At 37.2% G+C, this 21,509-nt stretch overlaps 1 protein-coding gene across 5 annotated transcripts in view; it reads right to left on the minus strand.

Annotated features, from left to right (window-relative positions):
* igsf9ba (immunoglobulin superfamily, member 9Ba) overlaps positions 1-10,482 on the minus strand; it is a 76,351-nt gene extending 65,869 nt beyond the window's left edge. For all 5 annotated transcript variants that reach the window (XM_046862750.1, XM_046862751.1, XM_046862749.1 and 2 more), the window contains exon 1: positions 10,093-10,482. In XM_046862750.1, coding sequence (XP_046718706.1) covers positions 10,093-10,156 — 64 coding nt within the window. In that variant the 5' untranslated portion in view covers positions 10,157-10,482. The remainder of the gene's footprint in view (positions 1-10,092) is intronic.
* Between the last annotated feature and the right edge of the window lie 11,027 nt (positions 10,483-21,509).

The following is a 21,509-nucleotide window of genomic DNA, read 5'->3' on the forward strand; positions in this document are numbered from 1 at the left end:
ACAGCAAATACTGTAAGTGGAGCTTAAGAATGGCATTTAAGATGCCAAGGCAACAGAGGAATAGTATACAGTATCATCTCAGAAATACTATTGACAGAATTTTTAATGAATGAGCATAGAGCTTGCTTAAAGACACAACTACTAGCCCATAGTAGGGCTTGAGCAACAACCAATAACGATAATTCACATATTTTTCCTATTTAATGTAAGTACTACAACCATCTGGAACCCCTTGATTTTATGAGTTATTCTCAGTGCTTTAACAGAACAATAAAACTCTGCTGTCTGTCATTTGTATTGCCACGCTTGTATTGGTATATCTTTCTCTATAATGAGTTAAGTATATTGAATCATTTTGTTCTAAAGCACACTTTATTCAATACCATAAAACATACTTTACTTTATTACAGCATTGAGGATCTATCTGATATCAATGTAACACTTACAAATATAAAACCTTTTAATACTGATTGTATACAATGTAAAAAAAAAAAATTCATCACCATATGAGTTATTTTCAGAATTGTTCACACACATTCATTACTTGCCTATAAGTATAACATCTCTGCATAAGGGCGAGGAAGGAGGAGGGTGTGAAACCTGCTATGAGCTGCAATCCTCTGACTGCAACGCGGAGACGCGTCGAGAATCTGCAATGATGCAGCAGGAAGCAGAGGTTTACTGAGAAGTACAGAGAACCGCTCGGCTGCCTGGGCCGCTGATAGATCTGTATTTAAACAGCAGTCTGCCTTTAGTAAAGGTCATTTAGCACAAAACAACTGGCCAAATTCGGGCCAATTCCGCTGACACATACTGTACAGTAGAGATGCAACAAAAGGAGTGAGGGACCAAATCAAATCTGTACCACAAACTCAAGGAGTTTTAGACACTGATGAACAGAAACATGTTCAGAGGCAGGTGCTCCAGCCTGAAATCTCTATCCCTCGAGTCACAAAGTCACTGGAATAACATCTATGCCATAATATTGCAGCTGAAAATTTGCTAGACACTACCTAGTTCAGGTCGGTTGCTATTAGAGCTGAGCAGTATGACAATACAATAGACACTAAATACATCTCTGAATCTATTATAGTCTGTGATATTTTAACCTCCATAACACAGGATTTGGAGGTGTGAATTCATTTTATATAACGGCACCTTGTTTCTATAGTCACAGTTACTGCACAAGGCCTTGTAATATGTGTGATTGCTGATATGGTGAGGTTTCCATCGATCAAGAGGACACGTTTAATGAGCATTTTCAGAAGGAGTCTCCTGTGTCAGCACTTTGTAACATGGCAGCTTTTTTAACTGGACAAGCTATTTTTTTTTTCGTATCATCTTCAATGTAATGAAGCAAAAAACTAAATGAAATTGTGAATGCTATTTTTTTTAATGCATATGAAAATCTTAGCATTGACAAATTGCTGTATTTTATGCTAAGTGTTAAGTGTCATAAAACAATTGCTTGTGCTTGATCCAGAGAGGTTGTATTTTTTAGTTAAATTTAAAACTGAATTTCTTTCCACCGTGGCCTTACTACCATGTTTTGGTAAACCTTGGAGCATCTTTGTAATTCTTTGCAAATTCCAATCATGGCTTCCAGTGCTTACTGCTAAGAAGTAATAATTATACTGCTATACTGCTAAGACCTCTATATTTCTGCTCTTTTTTTGCAAATGGTGCATTGTAATACACCTGCCTTGTGAAGGATGATAGTAATGTCACTTTTTACATTTTTAACAGCTATTAGTCACGTTTCAGTCATCAACTGTTATAGGTACCCCTTGGCCACCCCATTGACCCTATTTGGCTGTTAGTACTCCAGTGGTATCTTCCTTTACCAATTTGTATTGGCTATGCCCAATACCTTTGCAAAGACTGTGATCAATTTCCTTGTTTCTTTGCTTCAAAATGTATTGCTTTTCTCCCATAGTCTGCTCTCTGGTCTTAATGTTAGTTTATCCTTTTTAACAACTGATTCAGTCTTCACAGATAAAACAATGGCTGAATCCAAGAGTAGACATTCTGATCAATCAATCAATCAATCAATCAATTTAACATTGCAGTCTGTGGCAAGAAGAAAATCCTGCCAGTTATATGTTCCAAAGTTTTTGATCACTCGTCTGTCTGTGTGACGTTTCACATGCTCTCTCCACATGCAATGTTTCTTTTGGGTTTTCTGGATTTTTTCCAACTCCTAAACACATACTGCTAAGTGGATTATCTATAGTAGCATTTGGGTTGATTGTAATAAAATCTATACTAAAATGGATTTTTTTTTTTCATGCAGAGTGTATCATTGCTTCAGACTGTTATATATTTCGTTAGCATAAAGCATATTTTTCATATTATTATTATTATTATTATTTAATTATTTAGTGTACTGTAAGTACACTAAACCTGATACAAAAGATGTGTAGTTTAGACATATCTGTGTCCCAGGAGGTTAAAGGGTTAACTGCTAGGGCAACAAGCATGAACTTTTTGTAGCAATACACATAACTTAAAAATGTACTTGAAAAAAATTTAGAGAATATCTAGGATGTTTTTTTATATATTACTTATTACCCATTCTTTCATTCTATTTCATAATTGCATAAAAACAATATTGAAAGGGGCACCTCTGACTTTACCATAAGGCCAAATACTCAAGCAGCCACAGCACACATGTTGGTTGACTAGCTTTCATATTCTGAAATGACGGCCTACACTAAACAACAATTCTATTAGTAAACTCACTTAGAGGTCACATTTTATTACACTTGAACCAAAGTGTGTCAAGATTGCATCATCAACATTACAGAATCTTCAGCACAGTAACTTCAAGCACAGGCTGAAAAATAAAGTTAGCAGAGTAATACAGACACCTCAGGGACACCAGATGGTCACTAAGTCCTTTGAAAACACAAGACATGGTCATTTTAGAAGGGTCACTGATGTCCATCTGATAGAGTGTGCACCCTGCTCTTGTCCAATGAACTCACCCCCTCTGGAGCCTGGTGTCCCTGAACTTTCCAATCTGTTTTCAGCCTCAACGTGTGCTGTGTGGCACAAAAGATTTACTAAACTGTTCCAAGCACAGGTTTGGATTGAATTTGTCCCTTATAGGACATTATTGTTCTTTGCCATTCCATAGCCTCATGCTCAAAGGTTCAATCCTGAGATCAAGATACTATTGGTCTATTAGTTTCTTCTAGTGTTGCAAAATTCTAGGAATCTTCAAGACTGGAAACTTTTCATGGGAATTAATGGGAATAGTTTATGGATGTGGTGAGGTAAGACATGCAGGTACTGTAGTTGGTCTGAAAGTGGCAGATGTAGAGACGGGTGATCCCCTGTGGTGACCCATAACGGGAGCAGCCAAAAGAAGGAGAATAAGAAGAAGAAGATGATGATGATGATGATGATGATGATGATGATATGGGAATAAATGGGAATAAATTGGGAATTTACTGTACAAAACTGCAGGTTAGCTCAGAGAACGTAATTGTAGCTGAGAAAAAAATCTGTAAAAAACAACCAGATTTAATGCAATTTCAATTGAATCTCTACCCTGCACAGTCATCAATCACAATCACACTGCACACTTACTGCATGGCTATTGAGGCCACACCCCCTACATGCTCTGTGCATGCATCCATAACATAACACAAATAATTTCTTGAATTAAGCACATAAAAAAATTCAGAAAAATCTCCATCTTTGTGAGCATTCACGTAATTACACAAATATTACATACATTTATGTTTAAAACTTCCTTGTGCTATGTGTAACCTATTGTGCAACAAACTATACTAAATAAAACAAAGTAAAACATTTCATTTTTACAATCTGTATTAGTTTGCATGCATGTCCTACCATGATAGAAGAAAGTAAGAAGGGAAGGAAGGATGGATGACATCAATAAACAAATTAATAAATGAATTATTGTTTTAGCAGAACTTCATTTATATTTACTCTCACAGCATATTTTAATAGGAAGTCCTGCTCATTTATACAACTATTTTAATTACCAATGTGGAAATGGTGAATGCATAAAATCATGCAGATACAGACCAGGAGATTGAGGTAATGTTCAAGTCCAACATCAACATGATGAAAACTCATAGCCTGGCCTTTTTGTTCCAATCAGTAACTGTCCAGATTCAGTAAGTCTGCACCTACTCAGTTTCCTGCTCTTGGTTGAGAGGAGTGGTACCTGATGTAGACTTCTGCCATTATTGCCCATCAACCTCAAGTCAAGACTTGTGCATTTTCAAATGCTTTTCTGCTCTGCGTGGGTGTGAATAGTGGTTATTTGAGTAACTATAGACTATAGACTGTAAGCTTGAACCAGTCTGGCCACTCTCCTCCGACCTCTATTTATCAACAAGGCATTTCCACCCACACTCTCTACATAGTTTTTTTATTCAATTTTTTGCAAAATGCTAGTGTTCAGAATGAAAATCCCAACAAGTCAGCAATTTCTAAAATACTCAAATCAGCCCATTTGGCACCTCTAAAGTCACTGTGATCACATGTATGCTTTGAACATCAACTAAAGCTCTTGACCTGTATCTGCATGATTTTGTGCACTTACAGTGAAAACATACAGACTGTAGATAGAAAGAGTCCAGGCAAGATGACAAAAACGATGACAGCAGGACAAATGCTTAAAAGAAAATGCAGACTTTAGCAAAAACACAGCAGGGTCTCAAGCACTTTCTCTCCATTAAATGAATCTATGATCAGATCAGCACACAGGACAGCGCATTTCTAAAGCAGTTCACCGAAAACAATCTTTAAAACATGTGCAATGTGGTCAGTTATAAAACAAGCACTATATGGCATTGAATTTAGTATCACTGGCCTCATAATATAGTGTTTATACCTTTTGTAATGAAGTTTATGTGTGAAAATAAAAATCACACAGTTGGATTCAAATGATAACAAATGAAGGGGTCTCTACAGAGGTTTACAGGTCTAGGCTTAGCATGCAGATGCCAAGTGCAGTTCAGTATGTGTAAGCGGATCGCTGAATATTTAATAGATTTGAAGGAGACAGCCCAGTCCACACTGACACAACTCCAGCTGACGGAAAGCTAAGAGAGACAGAAAGTAAGTTGTAAGAAAGTGTAAGAGGATGCAGAGAGAGAGAGAGAGAGAGAGAGAGAGAGAGAGAGAGAGAGAGAAAGAAAGAAAGCACAGTGGCAGTGTGTCCAAGTCTGTCAGGAGCTAGTGTCTCAGCTCAAGCTTGCAAATAACTCAAACTCAGACTGTACGGAAAACTGCAATAAGCCACACTGAGAGACATTTGCATGTGACCAAATTCTGTAGCCATTGTGTTCTGTTCTCTAAGTCGCAATTAGAGATTAATTTTGAGTAGTGTATTCATGTGCTCAGCAAATCAAGTGGTTTTCTAATTTGATTTATTTCATTTATTCATCTATAAGAATATATTTATCTTGGTCAGGGTCTTGGTGGATCTGGAGTCAATCTGGATCAAACCCATTAAACACATGTAAACACAGGGTGAACACGTGGTGAAACCCAACATAGACAATAACCTGAGCAGATGACCTTCCCATCATGTTAAATTTTACTAACATCTTATTTTTATTTTTATATTTATGTAAAAATGGCTTCTAGTTTTATTGACTATAAAATGAATAAACCCAATATGCGATACCGCAAAGCTTCTTACAATGTCACAGCAGTATACTGTTTGCAAAATTTAACACATATTGTTACAATGTTTTCACTTGTTATCTAGTTTATACTGTAGTCCATACTTAGGTCATATTATTAGCTTTATTTTTGTTTGTTTTTTCAGTCCAATTCACTAATTCCACAAGAACAATTCCACTAGTATAAACCCAGATTATGGTCAATTCTTTTGGAAACTAGCCAATAATATTAATTTTCAATTTTAATGTCGCTTTATTTTGACATAATATCCTACTTCCAGACGTTGCTGAGTGGCAAACCTGAACACAATTCCTGGACACATCAACGCAACCTTTCTGAGAAGTGAAATTGTCAGATTTAGGGACAAAGACAATAAAGCCAATGCACTTTTAGATGACTTTGTCATCTACTGTTTGCACTAGGTTGCACTTGATGCACTATGTGTGTGTTTGTAGCTCTATGTTGTTAAGTGTAGCACCAGGGTTCCGGAGGGACGTTATCTCGTTTTTACTGTGTACTGTGTACCACTGTGTATAGTAGAAATGACAATAAAAGCCTCGTGACTTGACTTGATGTCCCTCATCACTCCCATTTGTTTCTTGCCACCTTGATTAGCACTTGTATAGTAAATCGTCTCACCTTTCACTGTACTCTTTATGCTTCTTGTTGTTGTCTCATATTTATGTCATATTTCATAATGATATAAAAAATAGTATTTAAAATATATATCTGCTTTTTACATGTAAAATATATATTCGCCTTTTTACATCTATGTATAAGAAGGTACCAGAATGTAATGTACTCTGGTAGCAGGAATTGCTGTTTATTTAAGCCTCTTTTTTGTATGTTTGCCACATTATTCATTCATTCATTCATTCATTTATCTTCATTATCCTGGCCATGGTTGCAGTTGTACACTGGATACGCAAGGTGGGAATACACCCCAGACAGGACACCAATCCATCACTGCACAAGCACATTCCCACACTAAATCACAACTAGGAGCAATTTAGCACAGACATGTTTTCAGAAGGTGGGAGGAAACTGGAGAACCCAGAGGAACCCCAAACAAAATGTTAAGGTTTATGATTAAATTAACTTCCTCCCTCCATTCTACAGCCTACCTGGTATCATTAAAAAGCATTTAACAAAAAAGCCGCAGGATTTCACAGTAGTTTGTCAAACAGAACATCACAGATTCCACCATAATCACAAATTACTATGGATAAATGAGATCTCATTGTTTTACCCATTTATAGTTCGGTTTAACATTATTGGACTGTCCAAATGTCTAGTTGTCACTGTTTAACAGACATACCCTCACCAGCATTCTTTCTTTTCTCTCTTTTCAAATTGTTATAATTACTGCATATAATCAATTATACTTTCTTAAATAACAACTATTTTAGTTTTCTTTATTATTGTTCTTTTTCTCGACTTTTTGACCTTCCATCCACAATGTGACGGTGGGGTTTTTTTGTCTTGCAAAAACAAAGCTTTACAAAAAAATGCTCTCCCAGCTCAATAAATTTAATATCGTCTTTTTACACTGTAGTGTAGAAAACAATTTTTGTTTTTAGTCATGTGATCTATTCAAAACATGCAAAAAACCAATAGGGACTAAATTGTACTGCAATTGCTGTGCCTTATATCCAGCTGGATAGCATAGATGAAGATTAATATCATAAATGTTTCAAAAGGAACAGAATTTTCACTCATAGTCAATGCACAGAGACTTGGCTTATTCACAGTTAATCACAACGAATGATGGAGGCCCAAGATTTGTGTGAATTTAAATGTGCAGTATAGAGATGTATGTGTTTTCAGAATTTTTAGAGTAAATTTTAAGGAAATAATTTGAAAACGTGAATGTATGCATTTTTAGATCCTGTGAACTAGCTCTTTATAACAGATATACAGTAACAGGCAAGAAAGGTTATTTCATTTATCTGGGTTTATTAGGTAGAATTACACAAAATGTTATATCTATATATGATGTTTCAGGCTATGTGTGTTTCAGCTTTAATTTTGTGGTCAGTATGCTTCCTGCTTAACCCAGCCCCCTTCCCTTCCTGATTTCCTGATTTGTATCTTAAAGGGAAAGAGCTTTTTTTTTTTGCTGAGCTATGTTTAATCTAACATCATAATTCAACCTTTGTTTAAAATTATAATGTAGAATGTATTTTTCAAAGAATGCATGTAGTATAATGTTATTATTAACATAGATTTAATTATTCTCTTATTCTGACCCAATGCAAAACTTCTTTTTTTTTTTTTGTCTGAACTTCAATCCTGTGTTTGTTTTATCCCACCATTTTTATTTTGCAGATCATATAGGGTGAACTCACAGTTTTTAAAAGACTGGAACTGTTTCCATCACATCCGCTGTTGTTTTGCTTATATATTATACATTTTAGGGGAGTGGTTAAGGCTCAGTATCGCCCTCAGTACAGCCTGGTATCGCCAAGCTGCCACTCGTGGGCCCTTGAGAACGGTCCTTAACCCTCTGTGCTCCAGGGGCGCTGGGATATGCGAAGAGAAGAATTTCACTGTGATGTAATGCATATGTGACAAATAAAGGTTATTCTTAATTCTTCTTAATTATATCTGCTTCAAATCTGCCCTTTCTGATTGCCATCTGAATCTGAAAGACACCATAGAGGGGCAAACCTCATAGTTTTTACAGATTGTCATTCTTTCTTTTAGCACAATAAAAGGCAAATGGTCTTAACTGTAGATGATGAGAGTCTTACTGATCTAATAAATAAAATCTGTCACATATAGAAACATAAGAATAAGAATAAGTATATAAGAATTAGCAATATAAGTATTTGCACTTGACCCACAGCGGGAACTACCTGCAGAGCTGCTGTAATAGGAAATTACCAGATTATAGTGAAGAATTTGACTGTGATAGGAACGTGAAATCAAGTTTTAATGCTGTGTGTGTCTCTGTGTGTGTAGTTTGTATTTTCAATGTCCTGCCTGAGTTGGAGCTGCAGTGTGCAGCCCCGCCCACAGGCGAGCGCTCTTTCCTGCAGGCGCACATCTTTTTATAATCCTTTTTTTTCTATCCATTTCAAGCAATAAATACACATTTTCTATGCCAATCCCTGCTCTACTCGGGCTCTGATATGACCTTGTCTATTGCATCGTGTCACCAGTGGAGTCCTTGTCAGGATCTGATTCATCCTCCTCACTCGCATCAAAGGCTGCTTTCAGAGCCGCATTGTGCCACAGCAGCCCACACGGCACCAGCAAGCCAATTAGTGCTTAGAATGATCCCGGATTCATCATCATCATTATTATTTTCCATCCAGACTCTTGAGGAAGTGGGGATGCAGCGTGCATTTTAGAGCATCACCCGCGTGCACGCTCTGCCCTACATCAATATCCACACAATTGAAATCCAAAGGCCCAGAAAACACACCATACTGTATGCTTGGTTGCCAGTAATAAAATAAAATAACCCACGTGCACCATGTGAGAATGCACATCGAGTCAGATTTCTACACAACGCATGCATCCGTACTAATTGTATAGAGTCCAGATGCGCGCGCGTAGTCCTAATTAGCGCGAGGAAGCGACCCCTACTACTACTGGACACGCGTGGAAAACGCAAGGTTAAACAAGTCCATGGGTGTGCATGCTGTTTTTCACAAGGGAATGAATAATAATAATAATATTAATAATAATAAAAATAATAAATATGGCGAGGCCTAGGACAGTTGACGACGCAAACCAAATCAGAGAAGTTACTGAACGTTGCATGTCGCCTGCAAGAACTACGCGATTGAACTGATTTCTAATGCCAACGATTGCACCAAGAATGGACTACACCATGAATAAATCAGAGCATGCAATCCTGCCCAATCTAAGTCTGCTCTTCTGTGCACAGACTGGAAGTCCTAGTGTCTCCTGCATGCTAGACTTTGGGTCTTCTATCTAAGGTCGGTTATTCTAATGCATTTTTCTTTTTCTCCCCACATCAGCATTTCTCTGCCATGCATGTACGCCGTGCATGTCGTAAACACCTTGAAACGCGTACGCGTATGTATGCGTTTTGATCTGAAAAGGCACGAGGTGATGCTACACGCCTTGTGTCTGTCTGGACGCCGCTCGCGGCCTCGCATCAGCCTGATCATGATAAGGCACAGGATCAAACAGGACGAATGGAGTTTGAACTTTTTTCCTTTTTTTTTTAAGTTAGGCACTGAAGACGTGCATTGCATAAATAAAAAACAGAAAATGCACGCACAAAAATCATGCACACACCACCTCTTTCGGTTTTCTTGCAAATTCAGTTTTCCACGATGCGACTGCCGCTGAAGATAAAGATGCTGCTATGCCCTTTGTTTGTTGTGTTTGTCTGCTTTTGGATGGGGAAAGAAAATAAATGCATGCTTCTCTTTTTGGACTCACCTTGAGCTGTCGTTCCCCTGGTGCTGAAAACGCTTGCTATCAAAGTGGCCACATACCAAATCATAGTACTGTCGCCGACCACAAATAACAGCTCAGCGTGGCCCTTTCAATATTTTGCACATAGTCGATTTTCGCGCACCCGCACTGTTCTCCCGTTATTCATAACATAATCCCTGTTTTCTCTCTCTCTTTCTCTCTTTCTTTCTCTCTTTCTCTTTCTCTCTCTGTCTTTCCGGCGTCTCCCTTCATTCTTGCCCCTGCCCGCCTTTCTTATGGCATCCTCATCATCATCATCCTCATCATCATCATCATCATCCTCTTCCTTATCCTCCCCCCGGACACCTGCACCAACACGCTCGTGGAAGACGGAGACGCTTCTCAAGCGCGACGCGAAACCCAGTGCGGGAATTCAGACGTCGGCTCCGCCCACGCCGCGCTGCCATTCGCTGCCATTCGCTGCCCTAACAGGGATGGAGTGGGTAATGCAGCAGTAGAACACGTCCCTGTTACCTTTTGATTGGCTGACATGGCGAGGAGTCGCCTAGCGTATTGGTTAATTGTGTGCGTAATCCAGAACGCGGTTACTCAAGGTGAGTTGGAGCGTGCTGGTGTAGTGGTGTAGTGGTGTGTGCTGGTGTGGTGCAGCCACAGTTTACTATATATTCATGCTTACCAGCTCTGCTTGAAGGATCCTGTTTTTAAATGAAGCTGTCCAATGCAAGGAGAGAAAACCTGCCTGCTTTCATTATTATGTGATTTTTAGATCTGCCCTGTCACCAACCTTTAATCGCACCTTTCATCTTGAAGCATATATAAACTTTACATTGCCTATCTTGATCTTAAAAAACAACACTGTTTAAGGGGATATACTTTATGAGTGTGTCTACAATTACAGTTGGTTCTCAAGACCTTTGCGAACTACTTGAAGATTGTTGGAAAACCATTCCAGGTGACTACCTCATGAGGCTGACTGAGAGGATTGCCAAGAGTGCGCAAAGATGCCCTCAAAGAAAAAGGTGGCCACTTTGAAGAATGGAAAATATAAAACATGTTATGGGTTATTCAACAAGTGTTTTTTTTATATATATATTCCATTTGTGTTCTTCCATAGTTTTGATTCAGTATTAATGTATAATGTTGAGAATAATAAAACTAAAGAAGAAAAGGGGAAAAAAAACAGTGATGAGAAGATATGTCCAACCTATAGACTGATACTGTATGTTCATTAAGTTTTCTGATGTGCTTACATTATTATCCTCATATTAACCTCAAGCTAAAGGTTAAATCAAAGGTTTTATAGTTCCTTTTATACAAACCTCTGCATCATCAACAGTCATTTATTTGTGATTTGCGCACTTACATTTGATACATTGAACAATGAAATGCTGTGACAAGGTCAGACACTGACAGTACACTTATTAGGCAAATATTGCACATGAATGGTTGAGATGATCTGATAAGGTAAATGAAAGCAGTGGTGGACACTGGCAGAGTAAAGTGATGCACTAATTAATAAGGCAGAACAGTAAATAAAAGTACAATAAATAGCAAGTAGTAACTTTTTTTCTGCTTCTCCCATTAGGGGTCGCCACAGCGGATCATCCGTAATCGTGATCCGTATGTTTGATTTGGCACATGTTTTTACGCTGAATGCCCTTCCTAAAACAACCCTCCCCATTTATCTGGGCTTGGGACTGGCACTGAGAGTTGACCCTAATGGCTGGGTTTGGTTCCCTGACCGGGGATCGAACCCCGGCCGTGGCGGTGAGAGCGCCACATCCTAACCACTAGACCACCATTGAACCTCAATAAATTGCAAGTAGTAAATAAGTATATTAATAATATCTATGTGTCCAGAGGTGGCAGTAATAAAGTAACAGTGCAAGATGAAGACTGTTAGGGTTATGATTACTTGACAATAAAATCAAATCCATGAGAGGTTTTAATGCAGCAATGTTATTCTTGGTTACACTGCACCAAAGTCAGTTTATATGTAGTATAGAAACCCAGCCACAGATACAACTGCACATAGGGCTATAAACAGACCCTCAAGCTGTCCTGAGGGTTAATTTCAACAAACACTCTTACAAACACATGTCCAACAGCAACTGTCTTCAGAAAGTACTGTGATCTAATCCTTTCAGAATGATATTCCATGTTCTTGTTGTCCAGTATCTTGCTCTGATGTTATCATTTAGGAAAATAAAAAATAAGACTGTGTTGAGTAGTTATATACACTTAAAAAAAAATGCATCATACACCTTTTTATGACCTCATTTATGCTCAGAAATCATACTTAATCCCGATCAAAGATCCCCAGAACACTGGGTGTGAAGGGGAATATTTGCAAAGACGACATAAAGTCACATAACATTTAACCTACTGGCATGTTTTTGTGAGGTCTGGGGAAACCAGAGAAAATGGTAGAAACCCCTATGAAGAACATTCAAGACAACGGTCACCCAAATTCAGTCTAAAACTAACACCCAGAAGCTGAGAAGCCACAATTTTACCCACTGACCCAACACAAATGCATAACTGTTGTTAATTACATTGTATTCCAAATAATTCTTAAAATCTAATCAAATATTGCAAATCAAAAAGTGTGAAAATGAGCAGTGTGAAACCTGAAAGAAATAAAATGACCATGTGTTGCCTGTAAATCTTTTTAAGACATTACAGGACATGAACACACTGAATTTTGTAGTATAGATTTTCTTTACCCAATGAATTACAAATTCATTTTATGTACGCATTTCTATGCGTATGCATAGGGAAAACAGTAAAAAGGAAATAAGTACTTTGCATTTCTTGAACTCCTGGCTATACAGTTCCCTTTAGTGAGTCTCAAGCCTGAGTAAAGTATTATTCCCTGACAATATTGTGCTCTGAAATGTGTTAATTCCACCGAGATGCTAAAGGTTCCCATGAGAAACCGTTTGTCAAAGATAATAAATGCACTGAAAAACATAATGGGCAGTGATAAACTGCACTCAGTGACACTTTTTTTTTCTCCAGAAATTCACAGCTTTGCAGAGAGTCATCTGCACATCACATTAATCGTTCGTAATTAAACCTGATTTGTCCACAGTGTAGTAGGAAATCAATCTGGAGTGGTTTGTAGGAATCACATAGTGTAATTATTATTGTATTATACATGCATCTATAATAATATCAGCTATTTTCTGCATTTACAATGATCTTTCTGAAATTCTGGGCATCTCCTGGGCAGCATCACTGCACTGAAGTAAAGTAGGAGTCTGTTTCAATTACAAATCACTTTTACATGTCATGACTCAAAGGACTGAGCTATGAAGGGGTTATAATTTGGGTTTGATGCACCAACTGTGTGTTATATTCAATTACACTGCACCAAAGCCAGTTAGTATGTGGTACGGAAAGCTACCAACCTTTATATTCTTACAAACACACCTGCACAAAGGACTTTTAGCAGACCATCATGCTGTCCTGATAATTACCTACATCAAACACACTCGGATACATGTCAGTTATGTGTCAGTTACAGCAGCTGGCTTCAAAACATATTGTAATGTAGTCCCTTAGGGTTCGACTGATATTCCATGTACATTTAGTCCAGTAACCTGTCTCTAGTGATGACATTTGGGAAAAAATATAGACCAGTCAGACTGGGTTAAATTCAGTTTAGGTTTTGGGTGTTGTGATATTCCAGTTTGATAAGGTTTATACCTTCAAATATTTATACTTAGATGCACTTTTCAATTAAAGTACAAGTAAGAGTGTGTATTGTTTTTTGGATTACCATTTGAGGAATGTATTTAACCTGTGATGGATCAAACTGGGACCTTGTCTCCTGTACATAAAAAGTATATAAAGATTCAAACAATTGAAAAAAATATTTGTGGCAAATTTGCTTATTTATGTTCAGCATGTGAAATAAAATAATGGAGTGGTGGCTCAAATAATTGAATTGTTATATAGAGGACAAGGTGCAAGGTCATTCACTTCTATAGACATTGCTTGTTAGATTTAACAGCTAAATTGCATATCAGAGCAAAACAAAAATCAATGGGGTCAAACGAACTAACCGCAGAGTTTAGAGAGAGGATTGTGTCAAGGCACAGATATGGGGAGTGCAACATTTACAGCTTGCAATGAAGGTCCCCAAGAGCACATTTGCCCATAGAGTGGGGGTGGCTCACTGGTTAGGCTCTGGGTTACGGATTGGAAGGTCAGGATTCAAGCCCCAGTACTGCCAAGATCCAACTCTTGGGGCCCCTGAGCAAGGCCCTTAACCCTCAGTGCTCTAGAGCACTGTTTTATTGCTGACCATGCACTCTGACCTCGTCTCCTAACCTTGTTGGGATAAGCAATAAAAGATGTGCTGTTAAGAACATGTGACAAACTTAAAGCACCTTTTTTTCTTATTATTCTAAATTGGATGTTCTAGGATTTTTTTTATTTATTCATTTATTTGTAAAGTTACCATATATGTATATGTATATATACAGAGATCGCATAAATACACACATCCTTCACTCAAGTAGAAGTACTCATACTCATGTTTTAAAAGACTCTGATAGAAGTTAAAGTACTGACTATACTTTATTACTCAAATTAAAGTAAAGAAGTTTGGGCTCTGACATGTACTTAAGTAAAAAGTAGTCATTACTACTACCTGTTTTAGTGTCATGCTGATAACTGGGACCTCACATCATATTAATATTAATACAAAGAAATTTCACATTTTGTTGCCTAATTAATGTCTCCAGACTGAAAAACACCATATAGAACACAAACAGAGAAAAGATAATGATGATGATCAGGTGATCAGGAAAGTCTCTGTACTCAGTCATGCTTACTTCACTGACTCCCTCTGTCTCATTCATGTTAGCCCCAAACTTCTTGTTGCCTTCTTGCTTGTTGTTAGCTTCGTAAACTAGCCTATGTCTGTGGTGTGTGAGGACCATGAAATGATCACCAGTGGTAGATTGAAAAAGCCACGCAAGAAATAGGTTGATGGGCTAAAAATGGTGTGCAATGAGAAGAAAAAATATTGATCATGTCACCAAATAGATTAAAACTAAAGTAACAAGCCTGTTTCGAAAATGTAAGTAGTAGAATATGTGCAAATGTGTAAAATCTACTTAAGTACAGTAACAAATCATTTGTATATACTATATACACTATATATTAAGAAAGAGAGAGAGAGAGAGAGAGAGAGAGAGAGAGAGAGAGAGAGACAATGACAATTTCTTATAACAGGGATTCTTTAGCATTATTTTAACCATTCAATAATACATTATAATAATTAAGAACCATGTGTGGTTTAAGCAATGAAATATGTATATATTAAGTTATAACATAATATTTCTGTGGTTGTGTAGCAAGTCTCCCGTGCACAGATTTCCACTATAATTGCCAAAGGGATGCAAGGGTTGTCCTTTTGTCCTTCTCCCTCCTGTAAAAGCTTAGATGAAAGTAAACATCCAGCATTCTAATTCTGGGGCTTTTGAAGCTCAAGTCCTTGGCACTTTCCTCTTCTCAGTAGGAATACAGAGCTGCAGAATCATGCCAGGAAAAAACTTAAAAAAAAAAAAAAAAAAAAAAAAACCTCCAGCAAAACTCATGCTGAAAGTGTTTTTGGACACATTTGTGAAACCATGTGTAAACACTAAAACATGAGCTTCAATCACAGTGCAGTGTGTACCCAAAATGTGTTGGTCCACGACAACAGAGAGCAGTTGGATGTAAGAGGAGGGCTTTACTTCAGCTTTCTCAAGAATCTTAGTCAGAATCCACAGCATGAGACCAGACCAGATTATAAGCAGACACAAAGTGTTATCACATTCAGGTCCAAAACATGCACAAACTAGGTCAAAATCAGAAAAGGCCGAACTAAGAGTAAACAACACTTCCTTATATATATATATATATATATATATATATATATATATATATATATATATATATATATATATATATATATATATATATATATATATATATATATATATATATATATATATATATATATATATATATATATATATATATATATCACCCTTATTGAACAAAATATATTGTGATAAATTAGGAAATACTGTATATACTATGATGCAGTGGTGGACAAAGTGCACATAGCATGTACTTAAATAAAAGTAGAGAAACATAAGGTAAAATATTACTTCAGGTACAAAAAGTACAAAGGTATCTGCCTTCAAATGCACCTACAGTAAGTATCCAAGTACTATGATTTATTATGTCCAATTATCTTTTTTATCACAAGACTCTTAATCAACTCAGTTTATGTGAAAAGACTCTAATGTTACTTTTAGCACACCAATCTAATAATAGAATGATATTAATGAGTCAAACAATGATTTATATATAATAAGTGATCATATGCCCAAAACCTTTCTTTTAACGACTTAAAAAAACGCGCAAATAAGGCTATGGGTGTTGTGGCAAGTTCGAGTCAGGAAATTCTTTCCTCATTTATTCCTCTCTAAATGTTCTGCTTGCTGTTAAACTAGATGTTCATGCAAAGTAGAGACCCCCAAGCGGCAATGGCGGTTCTAGCTTGAACGAGGCCCGGGCTGAACCACGCCATGTCCCAACGTCTCCCTTGTTGATTAGTTTCTCTCTGCTTCAGCTACTGTCACTGAATGAGTAAGACATATTCTCAGAGCAGACCACAAATTTGGAGACATTTCTAAGAGCTTCCTTTCATGTATAAATATCACCCTAAATGCATTTATTGCACAAACAATTGATCAAACTCTCAAAACCAAGAACTCCATAGCTAAACCCATAAGATAAATATGACATCTATATCCTTATAGTATATGTCATTTAAATGAGCCTTTTAAGCTGCACTGGAGATTCCCCTGAACTCAGTTCAATCACAGAAAACCTTTATGACATCACCTCAATTAAAGGTAATCAAATCAATAAGTGCTACTAGACTAGTTGGGCTGTAATTGTTTTGTTGATACACACATTACAATAAACTACAAACTCTAAATTATAATGTTATGCAGCTAAATTAAATATTTGTGCTCTATGCGTAAAAGCACAGCATCATTTAAGTGCTATATTAGCCTATTTCATTAAATGCATTAGCCTTTAACGAGATGAGTGATAGATCTGCATTCACACCTTGCACCTTTCCCCCTACTTCTTTCCTTCCTTCTTTTTTTCTGAATTGGGCTTCTGAGACCTTTTTTGTCATCCATAATTTTAACTTGGATTCAGTTCTCCTAACTGAGGTGATGTCACCCAACAGAGTCCCTCCGAGTCCTGACCAGCTTCATTTACCTCGACATGATATAATAATTGACGTGACCATGCAAATGAGTAAAAAAAATAAAATAAATACAATTGAACGCATCCCTTTAAGATGCCCATCCTACTACTGCCAAGTGGCAATCAAAACAAGTTTAAAACAGAGAGAGCGTTGTACACTGATCAGTTACTGAACGTTGTAATCCACTCATAAATAAAATCGAACAACTGATTTCGAGAAATTTAGTAAGATATTTGAAATGTAGTGAAGTAAAGTAAAAGTCTCCCCAAACAGAAATACTTGAGTAAAGTACAGATTCACGAAAAGGTAGTTAAAGAATTACATTTACTCCGTTACTGTACACCACTGCTATTATGTGTGCATATGTACAGTACTATCTATCTATCTATCTATCTATCTATCTATCTATCTATCTATCTATCTATCTATCTGTCTATCTATCTGTCTGTCTGTCTGTCTGTCTGTATATAGATAGATAGATAGATAGATAGATAGATAGATAGATAGATAGATAGATAGATAGATAGATAGATAGATAGATATAGAAAAGTAATAAGGAAATGTATTGTCAATTGCATAAAACATTTTGCCTGGTCACCCTCAGACCCTAACAGGGCTCTAAATGATTGTTTAAAAGGTTAACCTGTTAATCCTATAGATAAAAGACCCATAGACTGTGCTATTATTAATGTAATACACAATAATGAAGCCTGATTAGAGAGATCAAGAGTTTGGCCATTTCTGATTATATTGCATCTAAGTCATTCTAAAAAATTACTTCTCTCAAATCATTTGCATAAAACAAACATACCATATAGTGTTTTCGAATCATTTGACTGGCAATATATATTTAAATCTGGAAGTGCGTAAAAAGTGACCAAATTCATTATATGGACATTGTCAAGCTTGTGTCCTTTGATGCTTCAAATCCATTTAAATAGGTCAGCCTTCTGTTCACAGGTGACCTGCTACTACTGCACTGTTAAAGGGCTCCATTAGATGAGCTCAAGAGAAAATCCCCTGTTACCAGGCAACCAAACACACCATGGAACATGGTGAAGGAAACGTGTATTAACTGCATCCTGAAACAGTGGCATAAAATCTAATGGTATAGCAAACTAACATTAGCTGCAATTGAGAGGCAAATGAAAGATGCTCTGGCAAAAAGGGACAGAGGGTGGCGATAAATCTTGTGCAGGGCAAATATTATAATATCTCTTTGTGATTATTATGTCCCACAATGTGTACCTAATTCCTAATGTCCCAAAAAACAATCCGATAGAAAGAGACAGGGAGAAGAATGCCCAAATATCCATAATTAAATTTTGAAATCCATTTCTAGCTGTAATGATGCATCCCATAATAGCTGAGCAGTGTTAATAAGACTATTCAGCAATATTCATGGAGTTGCTGCGGCTGCATTAACATCATTTCAACAGGATAGCCTGGTACACAAAGCTCAAGGTCTATTGGTCTGTTAGTATTTATATCAACACTTTTCAATTTCTTTCTTTCACCTGCAAAAGCTCTATGCACCCCAGCAACCCTGAAAATAGTGTAAATAAAAAATTCTGTTTTCATGATCATTTGAAATTGTGTAGTCATCACTATATATAGTTTGTTTTTAATTATGAACAGGATGAACTGACAGTTTACAGATCAATAATAAAAAAATCAGGGAGGTTTCCAAGACTCCTAGATGGAGGGTGACTCTTTTTACCAAAAAAAAATAAAAATAAATAAAGCATCCAGGTATGCCTATATTATTCAAACCTTGTCAGGAAATATGTTGTGTTCTGATTAGGTCATGGTAAATTGTATTTGCATAACGCTAAATGATATTGTATATAGATGGATCGACTTGTGATTTTTCATTGACGATAGTGAGACGACAATATTTTACGTTTCACGCTGCAGGAAAACATAGCAGCATATGCTCCACCATTGTCCATGCGCCTGCTGCCATATACATATATACTGTGTAGTTAATACAGTATGGTACTCTGTTGCTCTGTTTGGCCAAATTATGTACTGTAATTTGTTAAATTATTAATTATGACTATTCTTTAAGACTCCTGGGTCCTGGGTCTCGATTTACGATTTTTTTAAGTTACAATGGGGTCAGCAGAAAGGCATCTCCATTGTAAATCTGGGATTACCTGTGCTTGATTTATCACACAAAAAAAAGACTTTGCTCATGGTGAAGCATGGTGATGGCAGCATCATGTTCTAAGGCTTCTTCTCTGGCAGAGGGAATCATGAAACACTTCAAACACTCATCTATTTCAGGCAGACCTGAAGGCCCCTGTTAGGCAAATTAAGATGTAGAAAAAGTCATCGTTTAGCACCATAACAAGAGTAGAAGAATAGCTTCAGAAGCGGAAGATCAACAGTTTGGAATGGCCTGAAGCCCAGTCAGAGCCCAGATCTAAATCCTATTAAAGAGGTGTGGAATGACATGAAGAGTGCTCTGAGAGGAGATCACCATGCAATATGAGAAATCTGAAGCATTTCTGCAAACGGAATAATGTTGTTCTAATTTAGTTGACTCTTTCCCAAGACTGAGTGCTGTATTACAAGCAGCGAAGGCTTTGAAAAGAGTATTAGATACTATTTCGATAAAACAATTTTGATTGGTTTTTCACTAATGGTTCATCATTTGACATGGTTTTCTCTTTAATTTTTTTACATCACATAAAAGTTAACAGGGTTTTTAAAGAGGTGTGTAGACCTTGTTATTTTCACTGTTCACACCATTCTAAGAATGATAGCTCTCTGATGTAAATAAAGTATTATGTCTCTGTAACTCATTTGTGACCTTGCCTGGTGCATTGTTTAAAAATACCCCACCCCTATTGTGCTCCCAGTCATGCTTGGCATACAGTACAGTCTAGCTTCACGTTCCGTGAACCTGAATCTAAGCTGCACGGTACATACCGTTTTAATCAGCACTTTTGCAAGCATTGCCACTCATCAACTTTTAGTTTCACATCCTTAACAGTGCAATCATGCATTCTGCACTGGCATTAGCATATAAAATGGTAATGGTAATGCGCCCTCTGATTCTTAGAGTACAATATGTATTACTGACATGTTGCGATGTCAGCAGAACGACATGCTACATTCATCAGAACATCAAAAGAAATTAAGTGAATCTTTATAGTAACATACATAATGATGGTACCTTTTGTATAAAAGATTATCCTTATATTTGGATATGGAGCCATTAACATAGAATCTGTTTGATGCATAGTATGAAAGGGGTTTGCCTTTACTTTGGCTATGGAAGAGAATTTCAGAAAAAAAAGGGACAATGTAAACTTTTATCCAGCACAAAGCATAGTTACTGTTAACAGTCCAAAGTTTAATATTTTCCAATAACAGCATACCTTGTGTACCATACCTCTAATTTCATGGGTTTTTTTTAATGACTCTTTTTTTTTTGTTCATATTTATAATTTAATGTTGTAAACTTTTCACAAAACTTTTTTTCTTCTTTCAGCTGCTTCCATTAGGGGTTTGCTACAGCGGATCATTCGTCTCCACATTTCTCTGTCCTCTACATCTGCCTCTTTTAAACCATTCACCTGCATGTCTTCCCTCACCACATCCATAAACCTTTTCCTTAGCCTTCCTCTTTTCCTCCTTCCTGGCGGCTCCATCCTCAGCATTCTTCTACCGATATACCACATGTCCCTCCTCTGTACATGTCCAAACCATCTCAATCGCGCCTCCCTCACCTTGTCTCCAAAACATGCGCAGTCCCTCTGATAAACTCGTTTTTAATTCTGTCCATCCTCGTCACTCCAAATGAAAATCTTTATCTTCAGCTCTGCTACCTCCAGCTCCACATCCTGTCTTTTACTCAGTGCCACGGTCTCTAAACCATAAAACATCGCAGGTCTCACCACAGTCCTATAAACTTTCCCTTTCACTCTTGCAGATACTCTTCTATCACAAACCACTCCTGTCACTCTTCTCCACCCACTCCACTCTGCCTGCACTCTTTTCTTCACTTCTCTAACACACTCTCTATTACTTTGCACTGTTCACCCCAGGTACCTGAACTCCTCCACCTTCACCACCTCTTCTCCCTGCAACCGCACCACTCCACTGCCCTCCCTCTCAT

Source organism: Silurus meridionalis, chromosome 12 (assembly GCF_014805685.1).
Source record: "Silurus meridionalis isolate SWU-2019-XX chromosome 12, ASM1480568v1, whole genome shotgun sequence".
In the NCBI taxonomy this organism is placed as follows: domain Eukaryota; kingdom Metazoa; phylum Chordata; class Actinopteri; order Siluriformes; family Siluridae; genus Silurus; species Silurus meridionalis.